The following is a 22,739-nucleotide window of genomic DNA, read 5'->3' as shown; positions in this document are numbered from 1 at the left end:
CCTAATTTATAAGAAATTAAAAAATTAAAGTAATATATATTTTTTTAAATAATAATAAAAATAATAATATTATTTTTAATGGGTTACCCGTATCCGACCCGCATCCGACCCGAACCCAACCCGAAATTATCGGGTTCTTAATGGGTCAACCCGATAAGGACACGGATCCAATAAGACTTGACCCCAACCCAATAATTTCGTGCGAATTCGTGTCGGATTATCGTGTCGTGTCGAAAATTGACAGCCCTAGTTAAGAGATAGAGTGAAAAGTACAGTAGAGCCCATGAATAGTTAAGAAATTGGACGATTAAAAGACGGATAAGAGACAGCGTTACGGATGACCTAAGGATGTTCATATAGCGAAACAGTCACGTCACATCTAAACAAAAACTTCTCCGCTTAGTTAACAACAATATTATATTTAATTCGATTTTATTATTAATCCCTTTCCTGTCGTTTCCTTTCCTTTCTCAGTTTCCTGTGCATATTATACTCCTACAATGTACTCTTAACATATTTTTTAAGCCTTTTTCTACTGCTTAATACTATTGACTTTTGAATTTCCTCCACCATATTTACTTTCTTATATAGATACTAGTTTAGCAAATCTTATTATAATTAGTTGTAACTAATTGAGATTAATTGCTAAGTATTATTTATATTTTCTTTTTTTTTATGTAATCAAATCTTGTAATATAGTGATGGAACGAGCATATTTCATGGAAACGCGTTTAATGACTATTATCAAGATGGAGACCAAAATTAGAATGTAGGAGTACTATATTTTTTATAAAAAAAATCTGACACCTCACGTGCCTTCAATTGTTTTTTATTTAGCCATTCATTTAAGTGTTCCCTCCGTTATTAAAAATTTATCACCTATTTTTATTTTTGTCCGTTTTTAAAGATTTATCAACTTTCAATTTTATCATTTTAGAGAATGAACATCGCATTTCACAAATTCATTCTCACTCATATTTTATTATTATAAAAAATAGTACTCCCGCCGTATTAAAAAAATAGAAATATTTGAAACGGTACGGGTTTTAATGCACAATTGGTAAAGTTAGTGTGAAAAATTGATAAAGTAAGAGAGATGAAGATAAAAAATAGTGAAAGTAGAGTTAATGGATTGTGAGGTTCATGTCCTAAAATATAAAGTTTTTATTTTTAAGAAACGACCCAAAATGGAAATAGTTGTTATTTTAAAAAACGGAGGGAGTATAAAAGTAGGACTCACATGTTACTAACTTTTTTATACACTTTCTATTACATTTCTTAAAATTCATGTGCGGTCAAATGGTGACAAATTATTAGGGACGAAGAGAGTATTGTATTATTGTAGTATAATTTTAAATATGATGTCGACTATTAATTGGGTATAATTATTTTTGAACTTTGATATTTTAATTTATTTTCTGTTTATAAAATTAAATTTGTGGAATTAAGTTATAAGTTGGCAGTGACAACTGAGGCCATTAGTAATGGGGCGCCCTAAGGCGCGCCACATCATCAGTTTTATCCTCCTACCCCCCACCTACAATGTGGCGCCCTATGGCGCGCCCTATATGTTTACTATTGTTTTGTTAATTAATTTAAATGTTTTCAAATATGTAATGCAAACTAATTAAAAAACACAACGAGTAACTAAAAATCGGCGAAGATTGCATTGATTAAAAAAAATACATTTATAAAAATTAATACATTTATAAAAATTAATACATTTATAAAAAACCTTCATTTCAATCACACAACATAATCATCTTAATAACTCGAAGAAGCAAATTCTCGTTTCACCGAATTCTACTTTGTAATCATAAATTATCATTTTTATCACGTTATCATCTTAATAAATGTATAAAACAATTTAGTTTTCAAGATATCCCACTATTATTTGTAGTCCAACGGTTTGGATTATTGCCTTCCAAGCAATAGACCCGGGTTCGATCCCCGGCAAACGCATTTTTTTAAGTAAAATGCGTGCCATCTATAGCTCAGCCATAGCCTAGCCACAAACTCCACCTCCACATCATCAGCACTAAAAACTCCTCATGACACATCATCTGGACAAGCAATAGGCCAGCCATAGCCTAGCCACAATAAACAAAATTATAAAAAACAAATAATTAACAATCACATAAAATACGGAATTAAATTTACGACACAGATACGGAAAAATTCAATAATAATATTAAAATTTAAAAAAAACTCCTCCTCCATACACAAGCCCCCGCCCCACTCCCCACCGTCGTCGCCGTCGCCGCTATCCGGGACCCCCAAATCTGCGGCATCTGAGCCCACGTCTGAGCCCCCCAACTGTGCCACGGCGGCAATGACGACTGGACCTCCTGGGACCCCTGGCGAGCCCGTTGAGCCCGCCTTTGACCAACCGGGCGAGTGCGGCGAGTAAACGCGGGAGGGGACATGAACTCCTGAACATCCTCGGGGAGGTCGTGGGAACCTCCGCTGCTGCCGCCGCTGTAATCACCGGTATAGTTCAGTCGATGCTTCTTCGGTCAGCCAGCATCGACACCGGCCCGAAACTTCTCGGAATCCATTAGCACCTTATAGCAGTTCCAGTAGGTGAACTCCTTATAAAGCCCGGGCACGGGGAAGGCTTTCTCTGCTATCCTCTTGCAATCATCGTCAATTTGGCCAGCATGCGGAGGGCGTTGGTGTACAAGCCCGAAAATCAGGAGACCACAACCCTGATTCGGTCCCACCCCTTTCGGCACTCCTCCCAGCTGCGTGGCCTCCCCTCCGGGCAAAATGCCTTGTAGGCTGCTGCTATTTTAGCCCACAAGTTGACGATCCTCTGATTGTTCGAGGCGAGGGGATCATCGCAAACACACACCCACGCCTTGGACAGTGCGACGGTCTCCGCATCCGTCCACTTCCTCCGTGTCGGGCTCTCGTCATCAGCCGGCTGCGACGACTCGCCGACCACCCTCTTGCCCTTGCCCTTCTTCTTCTTTGGCGCGCCGCGACCCCGCCTTACTCCCCCCGTTTGAACGGGAGTGTCCGCATCCCCGGGATCACACCCAGTGAACTGCGTCTCCGATGGGGTCGATGTGTGCGAAGAAGCAGTCAAAAAATCAAAACTGGGGCGATAGACGTTGTCCCCCCCCCCCCCCCGTGTCCCCTGCATCCCCGGCTGCCACCCCGGCATCATCTGCATCCCCGGGTGCCCACCGCGGCATCATCTGCATCCCGGGTACCCCCTGCCCGCCTGGCATCGCCGGTCCGCCTTGCATCCCTTGCCATCCCGGCATACTACCCCCAGATGCCATCTCGGGCATCATCTGCTGCCAAGGGTACATGTTGTAGTACCCGGCCATTGGACCCCATCCACTTCCCACGGGTACCGTGGGAGTTTGAGACCCGCTCGTCACTGGAGTAGACTCGTTGTTGTGCTCCATTTCGCGTTATTGCTCTTGTAAAGAAATTAAGATAGAGAGAAAACTCGTTAAAACAAGTGGTGCGAATGAAAATGACGTGCAAATCGCGTATATATAGTGTTTCGAAAATTAAATAAAAATAAAAATAAAAAATCGGTTGGCCGATCGGGAGCCTGCAATGGCGGCCAGCCGATCGGCGAGCCCATTGGCCAGCGCCCGGGAATCGGCGTGCGCTCGCCGTTTTTCTCGCCGATTTGGCGCTCGCCTATTGCAATGTTTCGGCGAGCGGACCGGCCAGCGCCGGGAATCAGCTAGCCGGTCCGCTCGCCGCCATTGTAGATACTCTTAGCCACAACATTTTTTCTCACATGGATCCTCCCGGCGCTGGCCGATCCGCTCGCTGCCATTGTGGATACTCTTAGCCACAACATTTTTTCTCACTTGGATCCTCTCCCGAGAAGAGGCGCTCCTTTTGTAGTTCATATTTTGTCCCTTCATATCTAATCTCTCTATATATATCTATATCTTATATTTATAGTAAAAGAATCCTTTCCGCCAATGATTGCTTAGTTTCCTAGCGGTTAAGGGCGATGGATACCGTGTCCATCCTGGAACTCACGAGTTCGACTCCTGGGAGGCTCATCTTGGGGATTAATTTCCCCTGGGGGGTTCTTGAGTCACTGGCCTGGGCCTAGGAGCTGGGGGAGGTAGCATGTTCATGGCGTAGCCTGGACCCGTGCTTGGGGGAGGTAGGTAGACTCGTTCCTACCCAACCCGACAACGAAGCGCGTCTCGGTGGTAAGACGCTTCACCACCGGGTCCGAGTCATTTCGGGGGTAGATGGGGAACCATCGTTGATCCTCCTTAAAAAAAGAAAAAAAAGATTTTATAAGATCGTTAATTTATGTCACAGATATCGATTATTAATTGTAGAGCTAATCATTATTCGTATTTAATGAAAACCAATAAGGAATTGATATAGCATATAAATTAGCGCTAATTAAGTTCAATATTATTAAGAATTATTGCCGGTATTTGGTATCAATTTTACACTATATATAACCTCTCTTAAGAAATGAGTAACCATAACATAATGGTGCTCCCCTCTGTGCACCCAACCCTCCGAGTGATCATTCCACTCGTGAAGTGCCCAAAATTGATGTGAGTTCGTCATTTCATTCCGCTCCCAATGGATCCGATCGTATCCATAATGGTGTTCCCCCCGGTGCATCCAACCCTCCGAGTGATCATTCCACTCACGAAGTGCCCAAAATTGATGTAAGTTCGTCGTTTCATTCTGCACCCAATGGATCCGATCCTATCCATAATGGTGCTCCCCCCGGTGCATCCAACCCTCCGAGTGATCCCAGTGCACCTAAACCTCTCCCTTGAGGCCTTGATGACACATTATTGAGTAGACTAGAGTACAAATAAAGACCAATTGCTATGTATCAGATGATTAATACTTTATATATGAAGGTCTATGTACGCTAGATCTGAAATAAACATAATTATTGAATAAATATTGTGGCAATTTTTTGTAATTCATTTATAATTATCGTACAACATTATAATCTAGCTTTAATTGTTACTTCTACTTAACTGAGAGTCGAATAGTATACAATTTAAATTACAAACTACGCAAATAAAACGTGATCAATTCTCATTCACTTAGTTTTTATGAGTAATTGTTTAAAACAAATCACCATTTCAACTTAATGCTTATTATTATTATTATTATTATTATTATTATTATTATTATTATTATTATTATTATTATTATTATTATTATTATTATCATATTATGTATTTTAAATTTATTTAGGAAGCTGCAGAAAATTTCCCATTTATTTATATTGTTTAATTCATTAATAAAAAAATGAACAATCAAATACCAGAGGGGTTTGGTGAGCATCAAATTGTTCGCTACACTCTCAGTTATTGGTAAATTTAATTAGCGAGCACATTTCGCAAATACACCCCAGCCTTTTTTAACATAGAAAAGCTCGGCCCGGATGAGGAAAAGGGCAAATGCGTCTTTCCGAATAATGTTTAGCCAATATGAACGTGAATCATGTTTTATCTGTGGATTAAGAAATATTTCTTTCCCATTTATTAAATACATCAAATTAATTAAATATGAAATCGAATTGTGACAGTTAAAACAGAATTTTGTAATAATTGAGGGATAAATCCAGGCATATCCAATGGGCCTACAGTTGGGTTACCCGTGGATTAAAAGTCCTTGGACCCATAATTTATGGCCTCCCTCATTTGATTTTTGTTGTATGCTCATTGTCACTGTGTGGCTATTTATACTCCAGTAAAGTAGTAATTAGCATGTTGTACTAATTAGGGTCAATGATAATATAATGTATTTTGTTGGAGTTAATTTAAAAAATAGTTACCAAATCAGGTGTTTGTATCAGAATACTTACTACTGAAATTTGTTTTGTTTCAAAATGAATACTCCATTTTATATTATTATTATTAGTGATTAATTTGTCAAATTATTTTATTACATATACATTGATGTTAATTGATGATAAAAAATGCTTATATAGTTCGGCCCACCGTAATCATCATATACTTAGTTCCAACGTTTCCGAACAGACTAGACTAATAATAACATGGCTTTTCAAAAGCAACAACTGTAAGTTGCTCGTATTGGATATTAAAAGGTACATACATACTACTACATGCTCTTTCGTTTTCGGATATCTAATTTTTGTTTTATATTGTTTTTGGTACTTCGCAACAAAAATAATCTTGGGTACTAAACATGTCATAAAGTTTATATTTAGAAATTTCAGTTAAATAGTAAGAGTACCAAAAATGTGATTTTTTCCCCAATCTTCTTTCCTTTTTCTTCTTAGTTTCTATTTCCTCTTTTTTCTTCCTTTCTTTTTATAGTATTTTATACACACACCTAATTGAAATTCATAATATAAATTAAGGATAAAATAATTAATTAAATTATTTATTTAAACTAATTAAATCAATTGAATATTACTCTCTCCGTCCCTAATAATTTGTCACCATTTGACCGGGAACGGGTTTTAAGAAATGTAATAGAAAGTGAATTGAAAAAGTTGGTGTAATGCGGGTCCTACTTTTATATATTAGTTTATAATAAAATGGGACTGTAAATGAGTTAGTGGAATGTAAGGTCCACGACAAAAAATGGTAAAAGTGAGATGTGACAAATTTTCAGGGACGGACGGAAATAGAAATAGGTGACAAATTTTCAGGGACACAGAGAGTATTAATTTAATTGTTTTATATCAATTTAGGACTAAACACCTAATTAAAAATATTTAATCATTTTATATTGTTATAAATGTAATTCATAATTTTAAATTTTATTAAGATTATATTGATTAGTTATTAATAAGATAAAATAATAATTTTTATTATTGTTTTATCTTATTAATAACTAATTATAATTTAATATAGATGATTCATATTTTAAATATGTATATTATAATTATTTATTAATTACTAATAATTAAATGGAGTATAATTGAAACTATAACTATAATTAAGTACGAGTCATAATTTGAATTACATTAAAAGATAAATTAAATATTAATTTATAGCATCATAATAATAATAATATTCATAATAATTAATAATAATAGCATAGAAGAAAAAGATCGAGAAGATAGTATATACTACTATCATTTTAGGTCCTCTTTTAGTGTATGTCCAAAAATGCCCTCCATGGTTAAAATGTGAAAATCTAACTTATAGGGTGTATTTTGGGGTGAAAATAGACATCGAATACTAAAAATGTGATTTTCAAGTAAAAAAATAATACTCCATCCGTCTCCAAAGAGTATGAACTTTGGGTTCGACATGAGTTTTAATGCATTATTGGTAAAGTAAGAGGGAGGGAGATAGATAAAGTTTTTTAAGTATTGTTAGTGGAGGATGGGTCCCACCTCATTAGAGAGAAGAGAGATTCTAAAATTGGAATGTTTATATTCTTTGGGAACAGACTAAAAATGAAATAGTGCATATTCTTCAGAGACGGAAGTAGTATCAATTTTTATGCGAAAGTGAAAAATCAAGTATATATAAATCACTCAAAACAATAAAACCAAACTTATGAGTAGCATCTCTTTCCAAACTTAAAAAGGTTGCTCTTTTTTCAAAAAACAAACCCCATTTTAATATATTAATATTATATTTAATTATAAAAAAATAATTTTATTTTTCTATTGATCTGTTTATTAGAATTAGTTTTAATTTATTTATGATAGTTTTTTTTTCAATAATTTTTAGTAGTATTTCTTTTATTTAAATAATTTTATCTTAAAATTCATATCGTCCATTGCTAAAATTATTTTTAATGGATGATGTAAACATGCCCACGGTTCACGAACCGGCGGTTCCGGTTCGGTCGATGGCGGAACCGGAACCGAACCGTGAGGCTATTTCACGGTTCCGGTTCCGGTTCGAAAACCGGCGGTTCCGGTTCCGGTTCGGAACCGCCGGTTTTCCGGCGGTTTTGGCGGTTCCGGTTTTCGAACCGGCGGTTTCGCCGGTTCAATTATTTTATTATTATTTTTTTTAAAATTTGAAATTTGGCTTTATACAATAAATCGGAACAAGACAATGCATAATTCAAGCACAAATAAGACGAATAAGGAGAAAATGAAATAAATTTTATTGATTTTGAGTTGTAACGGACAACGATACATTACAATTTACAATATATAAGTATACAATACAACAACATACAACAATATAATATAATTTACAAGTGTCGTCGCCTCGTGGGACTCGGAAGGTAAATAAAAAAAACATGAAATGGGGGGGAAAAAGGAAAAATTGAAAAGGGCTTGGGATCAACTTAAACTTTCAAAGTTAAACTTTTCAAATTTAAGTTGAGTTGCCTACGTATCCACAATTTTATTGAGGAATCAAAGCCCACGTAGTTCTCTTACCTTAGGATCAACCATTTTTTCTTGCAAAATGTTGCCCATTTTCTAAGCAAACACATATCAGCACGCCATATACACATTGCTGCATTTCTAATAGGGGCAATTTGATCTTCCAAAGCAATCAATGCATCTCGAACACACATAGTCAGAATATTATTCAAGCATGGAAAAAATTAGCACTAATAGATAGTTTGTTCTGATTTTTTCCATGATAGATGCTTGAATAATGTTCTGACTATGTGTGTTCGAGATGCATTGATTGCTTTGAAAGATCAAATTGCCCCTATTAGAAATGCAGCAATGTGTATATGGCGTGCTGATATGTGTTTGCTTAGAAAATGGGCAACATTTTGCATGAAAAAATGGTTGATTCCGAGAAGAATTGTACTTGAAGATCATTAAAATATATTCTCCATTTGATAAATATCTTATTGGTAAAAAAGTGGGTATCTTTGAGGTAGATGGTACTGGAACACAAATTTATATATGGAATCTGGATGATACTTCAAGATCATATATAAATTTGTGTTCCAGTACCATTTGCCCCAAAGATATCCACTTTTTCACCAATAAGATACTAATCAAATGGGGAATATATTTTAATGATATTCAAGTACAACTTAGCCGCAACAACGATACATTACAATTACAAATAAAAAAACATGAAATGGGGGGAAAAAAATAATTGAAAAGGGCTTGAGCTCAACTTAAACTTTCGAAGTTAAACTTTTCAAATTTAAGTTGAGGTGCCTACGTATCCACAATTTTATTGAGGAATCAAAGCCCACGTAGTTCTCTTACCTTGCTTACCTTTTTGGTCGGCTGTGCTCGCCGTTCACCGCCCCCCGTCGACTCATTGCTAATGTTGAGTGCCCTCGCTTCTGACCTCGTCATCGCCATCGGAAGAAAATTCTTCACCATCACTCTCTACACGGAAGTCGAAATCCGGCTCTTGTGCTCTCATGTCCGCCTTTGCCCAATCGTCAAGTAACATAGTGGCTTCCATGTTCTTGGCGGAGAGATTGCTCCTTTTGTCGTCTAGGACACAACCGCCGACACTAAAAGCTTGTTCAACGGCGACGGTGGAAGCGGGAACGGCGAATATCTCCTTAGCCATGATGGAGAGTATCGGAAACTCTTTGTCATGTGTTCCCCACCAATTTAGGACGTCAATTTGTTGAGTAGGAGGACCTGCATCTTGAAAAATAGAGCGCGATTCCAAATATATATCTAATTCACTAGTCGCTCTAGTCCTATTGGTTGTAGTACCGTATAGATCTTGCAATTGTGATACTACGTCGGGATCAATCATGATATTGGTAAAATCCCCTCCACCAAAATCAAATGTAGACGGACTAGGAGGAGCACGTACCTGGTGAGCGGTGTTATACCGCATTTCATATTCCGCGTAGAGAGAACGAAGTGCACTATCTAACCTTAGTTTGATTTCATCAACATCCGGAATACTTAGTTCGAAGCATTCTCCTCTTGTCAAGCCCATTTCGCGGAGTTGAGAAAAATCCAAAGCGTGCAAACAACCATAGTACATGTCTAAAATTTTATAAACACCATGCAACTTCCACTTTGGATCCAAGCATTTTGCAATCAAAAACACATTTGGAATACGTGAAAAATATTTTAACCATTTTTCAACCATGTAAAACAAAATAGCCTTCAACTCAATGAATTGAGTATTTTTCACACAAGTTTTAAAACCAATTGCCACATACATGCAATGCTCCAAAACGCGCACAGAAGTAGGATAATAAACACCGGATAACTCAACAGTGGCATTTTTGAAAGCGCGGAATAATCGAAATAAATCCATGCTGTGGTCCCAACAAGCGGGTATCAAAATCAAATCAGAAGGAACATGAGGACAACTTCTAAAAAAATCACATAAATACTCAATGTGGTTCAAAGTCGACTCCAACATATCATATGTCGAGTTCCAACGAGTTGAAACATCCAAACGAAAGTTGGTGTACCTACATTGCTTACCATGACAATATCTCTTCCAAGCTCTACCAATAGGAGCTTTGTTATGAATCAACTTCACAGCAGTTCTAATAGGATCAACATACTTTTGCCACAAATCGATCGCATCTTGAACACACAAATTCAAAATATGGGCAATACATCGCACATGAAAATATTTACCATCAATAACAGGAGAACATGCACTGATTAGTTCATCTATGCTAGCAGTGTTAGCGCTAGCATTGTCAAAACCAATTGAAAAAATTTTATTGATCAATTGAAATTCATTCAAAACTTGAATGATCAATTGAGCAATTGCTTGTGCAGTGTGTGGTGCGGGAAATTCCCGAAATGCAATTAAACGTTTGTTTAAAGTCCAACTGTGATCAACGAAATGCACAGTGATGCCCATATACGAATTTTTACAAAAACAATCAGTCCACACATCAGAACAAATAGAAACTTTATGCCCTAAGTTAATAATAAACGTACCTAATTGCGCCTTCTTTTCCATGCATTGTCGAACAACGGCCCGAGTCATTGAAGTTCGACTCAATTTTCTTGCAGCGGCATTATAAACTTGCCGCATACTCGACTCAAAAGCATCGTTATCAAAAGCATTGAATGGAAAATGTTTCATAACGGCAAATCTAGACATCACATTAAGAGCATTTTTGTGATCATATTTCAAAAGAGTATTGCTACACATACCTAATGTTTGGGATGAACCCATCCCACTCCCGGTCCCGACTCCAGGTTGAAAGTTGAGTTGAGTTTGGGTTGGAGCGATACCAAACTCGACCGGATGCGCTTTCTCCATGTGACGGGTAAATGTACTGTATCCTCCACCCCTTCGGAATGTGTATACGTTTTCGCAATAGTTGAGGTTAAAGACCTTTCAGCTGGTCTAGGAGGTTGAGGAGGTTGTCCACGACCACGCCGACTCCGCCGGTCTGCCCCATCACATGCCTTGAAAAACGCGCCTGAACCGGCGGTTCAGCCGGTTAACCGCCGGTTCCGAACCGTCCGGAACCGCCGGTTCGGTGACGGTTCCGGTTCGAAATATCTTGAACCGGAACCGGACCGCGACCCGAATTCCGACGATTCCGGTTCGGGAAAAAGGCCACGGTTCCGGTTCGGAACCGGAACCGTCGGTTCCGGTTCGGCGGTTAACCGCCGGAACCGGAACCGGTTGGCATGTCTAGGATGATGACGGTTATAAATGAGAATATAATATTTTTTAATTTCACTTTTCAACTGGTTTTCGTACTTGATCATGTATCTAGCTAAACGACATTGTCGATTAATATGGAAAACTTATTTATACTCCTATTTGATTTTGTATCTAGCTAAACGACATTGTCGATTAATATGGAAAACTTATTTATACTCCTATTTGATTTTGTATCTAGCTAAAAACGACATTGTCGATTGATATAAAAAAACTTATTCATATTTGATTTTAATTAACTCTGCACATTTATAACTTTGAAACACGATTTTGTAATTTAGATTTAATTACAAAATCAATTGAACTATACATTCGACGTGAAACTTTTTCTTTGATAAACAAAGATAAGGTTTTTGTACATTAGAATTTGGTTAAACGAATAAAAATGTAAGTAAACCCTAGAGTGGATTAACCCTCAAAACAATCATAAGAGAATCCAAACACTTTCCCTAAATTCAAGAAACCCCCAAAAATTTGTACATCCAGTTCAACAAGTCGCGAATTTCAATATATAATGTTCGATTCCCTCTTCTTCTTCAAACTGCTTGATTTGATTTTCGCAACCCCGCCTTATTTGCTTCGCTCTGCAGCTTAATCATTCGACATGTTCCTGTAAACGAGCTGGAATTTGTGGGGAAATGGCGGATGAGAACTCTACACCGCATAAAAGAGGACCTTTAAAATCATCAGGCAAAGCCACTCTCTAACTCTATCTGTTTGTATATATGTAATATGCAACCCCCGCCATTACTGTGCGTTTTTATTATATCAAAAGTCCGAACATTTGACCGAAAGGGAAGTGTGTGTGTGTGTGAGTGACATTGGATGCTTCTGTTTCTCTTGGTGGGTTTTTTTACTGTTATTCAATTAATGGTGTTTGCAAGGGACGGCATTGCTTAATAAGACTCTGAAGCTGATTTCAGTGGGTCGAATTGTGAACTTTGTACTCAAATTTTTACCCCTCTCTTTGCTGGCTGTCATTATGGTTTGATGAATTGAGCTTGTTTTGGGTGTGTATTTCAGTTGGAAGTGCTGTGGTGCAGAGGAGACGAGATCATGCAGTCACGGTGCGGAAGGAGAGAAGAGAAGCCCTAATGCGGACCAAGCGTTTATGCAGAGTGGGAGTTAGCAGCGATGATGCTGATGTTACTATTGATGCCGACATGGCAACGGATGAAGAACAATCAGTGTTGGAGGACCAGACTCTGAAATCCATTGAAGAACTAAACCTTGCCATTGCCTATCAGTATGCCATATCACTCTTGTTTCATTTTTCATTGGATTGAAGTTCTGTTGCCTTAATATGTCTGCTGTCAAATGTCAATTATTGATATTAGGTGATTACTTCATCAAATAATACAATTTGGCGGCTGATGGAAAGTTAGACATTCAGAATTGAATTGATATCAGTTTTATTAGCCTCGGTTAAGTCTGCTGTATCGTATGTATATATCTTTCATGTGAAAAGGTGTTTGTTTTGGCTTCAACATTCTTATGCAAGGCCGAAATTAAAGTGTGTCAGTCAAAGTGAAACTGACATTATCCTTCGTGCTCCAGGGGAAAAGGAGCAATGCAAAAGAGGGTTAACGCTCTTCGTGAGCTACGAAGGCTATTGTCAAAATCAGAATATCCTCCAGTTGAAGCTGCCCTCAAGGCTGGAGCTATGCCAACTCTGGTTCACTGCCTTTCATTTGGTTCGCCTGATGAACAGGTTTGAAGACTCTGCAAATTTAAGTTAAAGAGGTTTCTGCAATTCTGCATGTTTTCTAATGGGGTTTCACTATTTTAGTTGCTTGAGACAGCTTGGTGCCTAACAAATATAGCAGCTGGAAAACCAGAAGAAACGAAAGCCTTGTTGCCTGCATTACCTTTACTTATTGCTCATATGGGAGGTTGTTTTCTATGTTTTTGTCATTTTAGTTCATTTTTGTGTTCTTTTCATTCCTCATTTTATTAGGTATTTGTGCTCTGACTTAACTGATACTGTTGAGGAACACACAGTTATATTTTTCAATATTCTCTGGGAACTATTGTATGTTCTCAAGTTTCGTAGATCGCTACTAGGACACCTTTATTATGGTCATGGTAGGAAAAAAAAGTAGAATGTGATACTATTGATGGTGAATGCTTTTCTTTTGTCACCACAAATGGTTTCCATGTGTTTCCTTTTCTCGCATCTCTCCTCTTTTATTGTGTGTACTGTACATGAGCATTGGAGCACGGGCATTATTAGGCAGGAGAAAGGGTTAATCTGTGGGTGGCTACATTTTTTCTCTACCTCCTTCACCACATGTTTTGTTTGATCTTGACCTCACCTCTGAATCATTATAGCTTTTCTGATTTGTTACTTGAGTATAATGTTTCAGTGTTCTCTTAACAGTACTCTTTTGTCTGTGATTTGATAATCATATTTACTGATTAACGTTATTTGCTGCTTCTTACCTTTTCATATGTCTGCCTTCTTAGTTTTATGAACAACTCTTTTTTAGGAGTACTTTTTACTGTGGCATGTTAAGGTTACACTCATGTTGTTTGTATAGGTTTTGTGTAACTGCGTGAACTATTTCCTAGAAGTCCACAGCTATTCACCATTTTGCTTTTGGAGTTTATTGTCAAGTCTAGTTCAGTACCACATTTGGATGATTAATGGTGAATGCTGACACTATTTTTCAAGTAAAGGAGAATTGTTAACCAGGGTTAAAGGTCTGCATCATATCTGCTTGTAACTCACTCCATGCCACATGCATGTGGTTTGTATTCTTGCATTTAATGAAAAGAAGTTGGCTTCATCAGCCTAATATCTTCTGCACATTTTAGGCTTAATCATAATTTTGTGTACCAGAACTGTTCCTTAATCAATGCTTTTAAGTTTACTCACACATGTAGCTTCTTTCAGTACACTTTACTTCAATCAGAATCTTCAACAACTAATTGAGTATTCTTTGTGCTTTTGCAGAAAAGAGCTCACTGCCTGTTGCAGAGCAATGTGCCTGGGCATTGGGAAATGTTGCTGGTGAAGGAGAGGAACTGAGAGATGTTCTCCTATCTCAAGGAGCTTTACAGCCTCTTGCAAGGATGATGCTACCAGACAAGGGATCAACTGTGAGAACAGCTGCTTGGGCATTATCAAACTTAATTAAGGTGCTGAAGCATGTGTTAATCTGCATGTTCCTTCTTTAAAAGTTCAAACTAGGTTGATTGGTTAATTGATTTATCTGTGAGGGGGGTAGGTAGGGAAATGTCATTTTGTTTGTATTTTCAAGGCTTGTAACAATTTTGTCTCATCATCATGTCTTGGACTTTTTCTAGAGGGCGCATGAAGAGTACTTAGCCACAAAACTTTTCTGGGTTCCATATTCTTTGGTAATATATTAATTTTTGATGCAGGGACATGCAAAAGCTGCTACAGAATTAATCAGACTTGATGGAGTTCTTGATGCAATTCTTCGACACCTAAAAAGAGGGTAAGTAGTTAATGTTTTATCCACTAACCTATTTCTTAGTCTGATTGCTGAACTACACGATAACATTGAAAATAGTTGTATAATGAACACTACTCCTGAGTTTCAACTTTCAAGGGAAAATATTAAATAATTAGCGATGGATACATTTGTCTGCTTGGTTTGTATATGTACATTTTATGGTATCATACTAATGTCGCTACGTGCATTTTCGAGAAATGCAGTGCAATGTTAGGCTTGGTTCGCTAATTATTGATCCAGAAGCATGGGTCTGAGATCAGTCCATACCCACTTCTACTCTACCTGAATGGCCAATTTTGCTTTTGTTATCAATTGAAGGAAGCATGAATAGAAGATACATCGATAGGTTGGAGTAAATATATAAACATATATGCATGCATGCACACACACGTGTATGCCCTGAATGAGATTTTCTTAATGCATCATCAGATTATGAAGTAAATATGAATAAAGAGGCTTGGTACATTACCATTACTGATGTGTTTATTTTGTTTTTCTCACTTGTTTTATTGCCTACTTTAATTTTTATACTGATTTTATCAGAGATGAAGAACTGGCAACTGAAGTGGCATGGGTGGTTGTGTACCTCACTGCCCTTTCAAATGTTGCTACCAGTATGCTAGCAAAAAGTGATCTGCTACAAATACTCGTAGATAGACTGGCATCATCAAATAGCTTGGAACTGCTTATCCCGGTAATCGGCATTACAAGTAGATTATATGCATTACAAATTAGGTGCTTTGTATTACAATTATTCCATGGTTTTAATGTGGTTCATGTATATAGGTGCTAAGGAGTCTGGGTAATCTTGTAGCTGGCGATTCTTATGTCACCGACAATGTCCTTGTCGCTGGCAATGAAATCACAGGTTAGTTCCTGTTCTTTTAGAGCTGATGTACTGCATGACTTTATCCTGCAGAAACATTTAACATTGTGTGTTCACCAGTGCGTGTAATTCAAGTGATGATCAAATGTTTGAGCAGTGAACACCGTGTCTTGAAAAAGGTGTGGTAATTTCCATTGTGGTGGTATACTATCCTAGTTTCATTCTTATTATACCTAAATATGATTATAACCTTTGGGTTGGGATCACTATTTTATATGCATGTTGTTTTAGGAATCTGCTTGGGCTCTATCCAACGTGGCTGCTGGTTCTGTCGAGCATAAAAAACTAATACATTCAAGTGGGGCTGTTTCCATACTCATACGCCTTCTCTCAACTTCTCCATTTGACATAAGGAAAGAAGTTGCATATGTCCTTGGTAACTTATCTGTTGCCCCCTCTGAATCTGGACGGCCTGTATTAATTGTTGATCACTTGGTTTCTCTTGTTGGTGGAGGATGCCTAAGTGGTTTCACAGACTTGGTGAGGTCTGCAGATATCGAGGCCGCCAGGCTTGGCCTGCAATTCTTGGAACTGGTTAGCAAACATTTCCTGTTAGGCTGTTACTGTTAATAGCAACAAACGTTCATTCAACTGATTTTCTTGATGTATTCGACCTACAAATTATGTGATTGCAATAAATAGAGTGCCTGCTGTACAGGTTCTGAGGGGAATGCCAAATGGCGAGGGCCCAAAGCTTGTGGAGGCAGAGGATGGAATTGAAGCCATGGAAAGGTTCCAGTTTCATGAAAATGAAGAGCTAAGGAGCATGGCAAATCAGCTAGTGGACAAGTACTTTGGCGAGGAGTATGGGCTTGATGCTTAGAGTGATGCAAGGGACATGTTCTCGTATTAGTGTTGCATCGGAAGTGTTTGTGAAGCTGAATGCATTGTAGAGCACTGATCGTTCATATGTATATCAACCTGTCTTTAGTTTGGATGTAGATGATGGTTTGGATTCGTAACTTATTGTTGTGTTGTGTTGTGTTGTGTGTTTAAATTTTCTAAAAGTTCAAAAAAATGAATGGAATCTGTGAGGTGTTCTATTTCCCGCACTTCCCAAAACCGTCTTTTTGTTGCTGCTTTTCTATTTTATTTGTTGTATTAATCCTATATTTTCTAACACGAAATTTCGGAAGAAGAAAGATATATTTAGACTGATAAGTCGTATTCTAGGCCTTGGTTACTGGTCAGTATGTTGTGCAAAATTGATTATATCTGCAAAACAGTTGCTCAAAGTGTGCAGGTTAAGCGTTCTAGCCAGTAGGGAAGTTTCGGAATGTTCAGGTGAAAAAGGGCGTCAGCATGATCTCATACTGATCAGTATTCGTGCTGAAACGGCTTGAGATGGAGAAGACGGATAGCTGGGACGGATTACCCATAATTGAGGGCAAAGAAGTCATCTCACCGCAAGGTTTTACCCTAAAATCAAGGGTAAGCCTCCCTATAAAAGGAAGCCACTTGGAGAGAGAAAAGGGAGACACATTCACTCATTCACCACCATCTTTAGGTAGAGAGTTCTCTCGGTAATGCTAGTCTTTCAGCCGTGTCCCACTTCTTGCCTCGCCGCAGCCATGATCACTTGACGTCCAGATGTTCCCAGATGTTCCCGGAGTACCAGTCATCCTTGTTCCAGCCAGCAAGATCATAGTTTAGAGATTCCATCGCCCGGAGTGGCAAAACACTTTTATCTCGCTTTCGTAGTTTAATTTACTTGCATTTTCCTTACGTTGGATCTTTGTTGCTTTTGGGATATTTTCTGCTTTTGAAGTGTTGATGAAGATCCGAACGTGTTTATGCTATGAAGTTGATTTCTGTTTCGTTTATGGTGTTGTTTTCTTTTTCTTCCTTGTCTAGTTAGCTTAGAACTAAAGTTTCTTGGTGTTTTAAGTGCTGAATCTATAATTTCTGTTTTACGTAGCAAGTTTCTCTAGGATAGTATAATCTGGCACTGTTTGATTGTGAAGTAAATCGTTGCATACAAAGCTTAGTTTTAATTTCCGAATCGTTTGTCCATGTTGCCCAGTATGCAGAAGTCCAGCTCCAGTGTTTGATTTCAGATTTGATTTCGTAGTTTTAGATTTGTGTTCGCGAGTTGATAATCTGTGTTTTCCGTGTTGAATCTGGATTTGTTTTCTGATTTTAGTTTGTGGTTGTTGAAGAAGATGATGTCCATATCCAAGTTTGGGACCACTTTTGCTTTTTAGAAGCTTTTTGCTTTTGTCCTTCATCTTTAGTACACCCTGCAGATCTGTCAGCCTAGTCACCACAACTACCACTTATTCTCTGCTTTTCTGTTTAGCCTTTTATAGTAACCTAGTACTTTCCGCATGTTTTCTGTTACACCGCATCCACCATAATTCCACGTACACTTCTACATGTCGACCACCATTCACCCTTCCTAGTCAGTAGGATACCATCTTAATTTCCAGTCTAGGTAGAGACTCAACCCAAGCGTGGTAGCTAACCAAACCTTCCAAATATCACCGCGGTAGTTTAAACGCACCATCTCTGTGGGATTCGACCCTTATCACCACTATACTGATCAGTAGGAGTGGGTTGAGGAATCTTTGAAACCAGGGTCTAGGCTTAGTTAGGATCTCTATCCTGACCATTAGGATATATCCTTGCTTGAACGACACCTACGCACCCCTGTTGTCCTTTCAAATGGCGCCGTTACCGGGGATGGATGGCGTTTTTGAGTTGCTATTGTGTGTGATACTTTGGTGTATATATTGTGTATAATTTCCCTTTTTCTTTTCATTTCAGTTTATGAGCAGTAGCTCGCCTCCTGATCAGTGGAGGCCGAAAATACTCAAGCGAGGAACTATACTCGTAACCACTCGTTCTGGCCTGTCGACCACCTTGTCTGATCTAGGCACGAGTAGTGACGAAGAGAAGGGCACCATAGAGGGACCAATACCAGAAGAGAAACCATTGTTGGAAGGCAACCCAAGGGAAATGGCCAACCAGGGAGATGAAGACCCGGAGATCGGGACGCTGAACGCACATACTGAAGGAGAGCCCCCGCAAGCCATAGTCGTTACTCCAGGGCAAACCGCCTGCGATGTGAAGCCTCATGTGATCGCAATCCTACCTACATACTGTGGGAAGAGCTATGAAGGGCCGTATGAGTTTCTTCATGAGTTTTGTAAAATTTGTAGGGCGCAGAGGAGACCAGCAGGAGCGACTGAGGATGATTATAGGCTGAAGGCTTTGCCATTTGTGCTCAAGGGAGAAGCTAACACCTGGTTCATGCGCCTGCCCCCCAACTCTATTGAGACTTGGGCCGATTTCAAGTCAGCATTCCTGGGCCAGTTTTTTCCATCATCCAAGACAAGCGCGCTGAAGAGGGAAATAACTAATGTGAAACAAGGGTATGATGAACCCTTGAGTGATTATTGGGCAAGATACATGAGTCTTTTGGAATCATGTCCCAACCATCGCATGGCGGACATTGAAGTACATCATACTTTCTACGAAGGTATGAACGCGGTAACCAATGACCTGGCAAATTCATCGTCAGGAGGAAGCTTCACGCAGCTACGGGTCAGCGAAGCGAAGAGAGTCCTAAGGAAGCTACTGAATGCAAAGAAAGAGTATGACCATTCAAGGGAATGATACAACCGAGAGCGGACTGCTTTTGCCTCGTCTACTGATCAGGAAAATAAGCTGGAGCAGAAAATGGATTTGAAAATGGAGGAGCTGAAGAAGTCACTTCTGAGTGCGATCGAGAAGAGCACTCCATCACCTCCCCCAGCTGGGAGTTACAAGGGTGCAGAGCAGGGAAATCAAGGACCGAACTACGATCAGCCTAATGACTTCGGGAATATGGAGCAAGTTAATGCTGCGGGGTACTTTAATTCTAGTGGGCATTGGATTCAAGGTAGACAACGGGATGCACCATGGAGGGATCATCCAAACTTCCGATGGGGTGACGGAAGCCAAATTCAGAACCAAGGTCAGAACCAGTACAACCCCCATCCGAACCAAAACCCTAACCGTGGAACAGCAAACCCAGACTACCAGCCCAACTGGTCAGGAAGAAACCAACAATCCCAAAACCAAAACCAGAACCCGAACCCTGTCTATGTGCCGCCCCACCAGAGAAACTTCCAAAATTTCCAAAATCAGCCGAACCCAGGACCCCAACACCATCAGAACCAAAATCAATTCCAAGGCCAGCACCAGAATCAATATCCTCAAGATCAGTACACCCCTCCTGCCCAGTATAACCAATACCCGCCTAATCAAGGCCAGCAAAACTCCCAGAACTATCAACACCAAGGGCCGAGTCATTTCCAAAATTCGAACAGGCCAAGGAGATCCGTTGAGGACATGATGGGTGAAATGCTAGCGTCACAACAGAGTATCAAAGGAGAATTGCAATCCCATAATGAGGTCGTGCAGGGGATGCAAAATGCCCAGAAGGAACATAAGGCGAACATGGATATGATGAATAGGCAGTTAGCTCAACTGGCCAGTTCGGTGGGTGATTTGAAGGGAAATGCGGGGAAACTCCCATCTACAGTCCAAGTGCCCGAAAAGGCAAATGTGAGTAAGGTTACGTTGAGGTCGGGAACTACTTATGACACGCCTCAACCGAAACGACCTAGTGGAGGATCCAATGGAACGAAGATAGGAGGCGATACCATTTCAGCGGAAGAATTAGGGAGTCCTATGCCTCGGATGCAGGATCCATTCTTCTTGGATGATACACCAAGTGTAAGAGGTGAACCCGACACCCTACTGACCAGGAAAGAACCTCCTCAAGATGAAGAGCCCAGAATGGAGGCCCAGACCCAGGAACTACCCAAGAAAGACTCCAAGAAGGTTGCTGAGGGACCAGGAGAGGAGAAAAAGGGGGAGAAACCATTCCCATTCCGATTTGTTACAAAGAGGAAGGAAGAGAACCCGGTTGACTACTTGTCGATTTTTGGGAAGTTGGATGTCACCATACCATTCCTCCAAGCCGTGAAGCTACCCCCTCTAGGGAAATTCATAAAGGACTTCATAGCCGAGAGAGCCCAGAAGGATGGCAAGATTATGGTGGAAGGGATAGCGTCAGCAATAGTGCAAGAGAAGTTACCACCCAAGAGAGCCGACCCAGGTATGTTCACCCTACCCATAACTGTAGGAGATGTGAAGGTCGAACATGCAATGTGTGATTTGGGGACATCTATAAATGTCATGCCATTGTCTATCTATAACCGGTTGAAAGGAGTGAGGCTGTCAAATACTAGGGTATTGATCCAACTAGCTGATAGGTCATGCATAAGTCCTGAGGGAGTTTTAGAAAATGTGTTAGTAAGAGTGCACGATTTTACATACCTTGCTGATTTTTATGTGATCAAAATGAGTGAGCATGAAGCGAGGGAGTCTAGTGGAGTCTTGTTAGGAAGACCTTTTCTGAAAACGACCAAGACAATAGTGGATATGGCTGAGGGGACTATTTGCATTGATTTTCATGGGGAGAAGTTTACCTTCGATATAAATGATGCCATGAAGAAACCCATCGATTCTGAAAATCTATGCTATGTTGATGTGATTGACCCCCTAGTCTAAGATTTTCTTGAGACCGAACTGTTGCAGGAGAAACTCCAGGCTTTAGATGTTTATGAACAGGCTGACATAGAAGCTGCTGCATGGTGTGATCTGATCAGTAGCCAAGGGTTGACTGATGAAGAAATAGAAGTAGCGATCAAGGAATTCTGTCAGAAATCGGAGTTCATTGGGGCCGCAGGGGCTCAGCTACCAGTCAGTATAGAAGAACCATCAGAGGGAGATTTAGAAAAAGAAGGAGAGACTGAGAAAAACCCTCTACTCGAAGACACACTTCCACCCCAAGTTGAGCTGAAGAAGTTGCCACCGAATTTGAAGTATGCCTTCCTTGGAGAGGAGAACTCATATCCAGTGATCATCAGTAGCAGCCTTACGAAGGAACAAGAGGCTAGGCTACTGACCGTGCTGAGCAAGAACAAGAAGGCGATTGGATGGAGTCTTACAGATTTAGTTGGAATTAGCCCCGACGTCTGCATGCACCACATTAGGTTGGAGGAAGGAGCGAAGGCACATCGAGATGCTCAAAGGAAGGTAAACCCTAGCATGCGAGAAGAGATATTGAAGGAAATCTTGAAGCTGTTGTCGCTAGGGATTATCTATTCAGTACCGGATAGTGAGTGGGTCAGCCTGATCCACATGGTCCCAAAGAAGTCGGGCATCCAAGTAGTTCAGAATGAGAGGAATGAGCTGATCCCAACGAGGCTAGTCACGGGCTGGCGAATGTGCATCGATTACCGTAAGCTGAACAATGCGACCAGAAAGGACCATTTTCCCCTGCCTTTCATCGACCAAATGTTGGAAAGATTAGCTGGGAGGAAGTTTTTCTGCTTTCTAGATGGGTACAACGGGTATTTCCAAATTTACGTAGATCCTGAGGACCAGGACAAGACCACTTTCACTTGCCCGTTTGGAACCTATGCATACCGTCGCATGCCTTTCGGCCTATGCAACGCTCCAGGGACGTTTCAACGATGTATGATGAGCATATTTTCCGATTTGATTGAGGATTGCATAGAGATATTCATGGATGACTTCACAGTTTACGGAGACTCGTTCGACTCTTGCCTTCGCCATTTGGATATAGTTTTGGAAAGGTGTCAAGAAAAGAGTTTGGTTTTGAACTTTGAGAAATGCCATTTTATGGTCACCGAAGGGATAGTTCTAGGACACGTGGTCTCAGAAAGAGGTATCCAAGTGGATCGAGCCAAGGTGGATGTTATATCAAAATTGCCATTCCCTACTGATCAGAAGGGA

The 22,739-nt window shown here is 39.7% G+C and overlaps 1 protein-coding gene across 2 annotated transcripts; it reads left to right on the top strand.

The window, feature by feature from the left end:
• Positions 1-11,921: 11,921 nt before the first annotated feature.
• LOC121759930 (importin subunit alpha-9) lies at positions 11,922-16,978 on the top strand. 2 transcript variants are annotated; one of them, XM_042155508.1, is made up of 12 exons: positions 11,922-12,074; positions 12,149-12,248; positions 12,582-12,804; positions 13,116-13,269; positions 13,348-13,450; positions 14,515-14,699; positions 14,946-15,022; positions 15,584-15,734; positions 15,827-15,908; positions 15,987-16,045; positions 16,158-16,460; positions 16,585-16,978. In XM_042155508.1, the coding sequence occupies exons 2-12, from the start codon at positions 12,197-12,199 to the stop codon at positions 16,747-16,749; spliced, it is 1,554 nt and encodes a 517-aa protein (XP_042011442.1). In that variant the 5' UTR covers positions 11,922-12,074; positions 12,149-12,196; the 3' UTR covers positions 16,750-16,978. The 2 variants fall into 2 exon arrangements, with proteins under 2 accessions (XP_042011442.1, XP_042011441.1); XM_042155507.1 differs by having other exon boundaries at positions 11,935-12,248.
• Positions 16,979-22,739: the final 5,761 nt, after the last annotated feature.

Source organism: Salvia splendens, chromosome 13 (genome assembly GCF_004379255.2).
Source record: "Salvia splendens isolate huo1 chromosome 13, SspV2, whole genome shotgun sequence".
In the NCBI taxonomy this organism is placed as follows: domain Eukaryota; kingdom Viridiplantae; phylum Streptophyta; class Magnoliopsida; order Lamiales; family Lamiaceae; genus Salvia; species Salvia splendens.
This window is presented reverse-complemented; position numbering and strand designations above follow the sequence as displayed.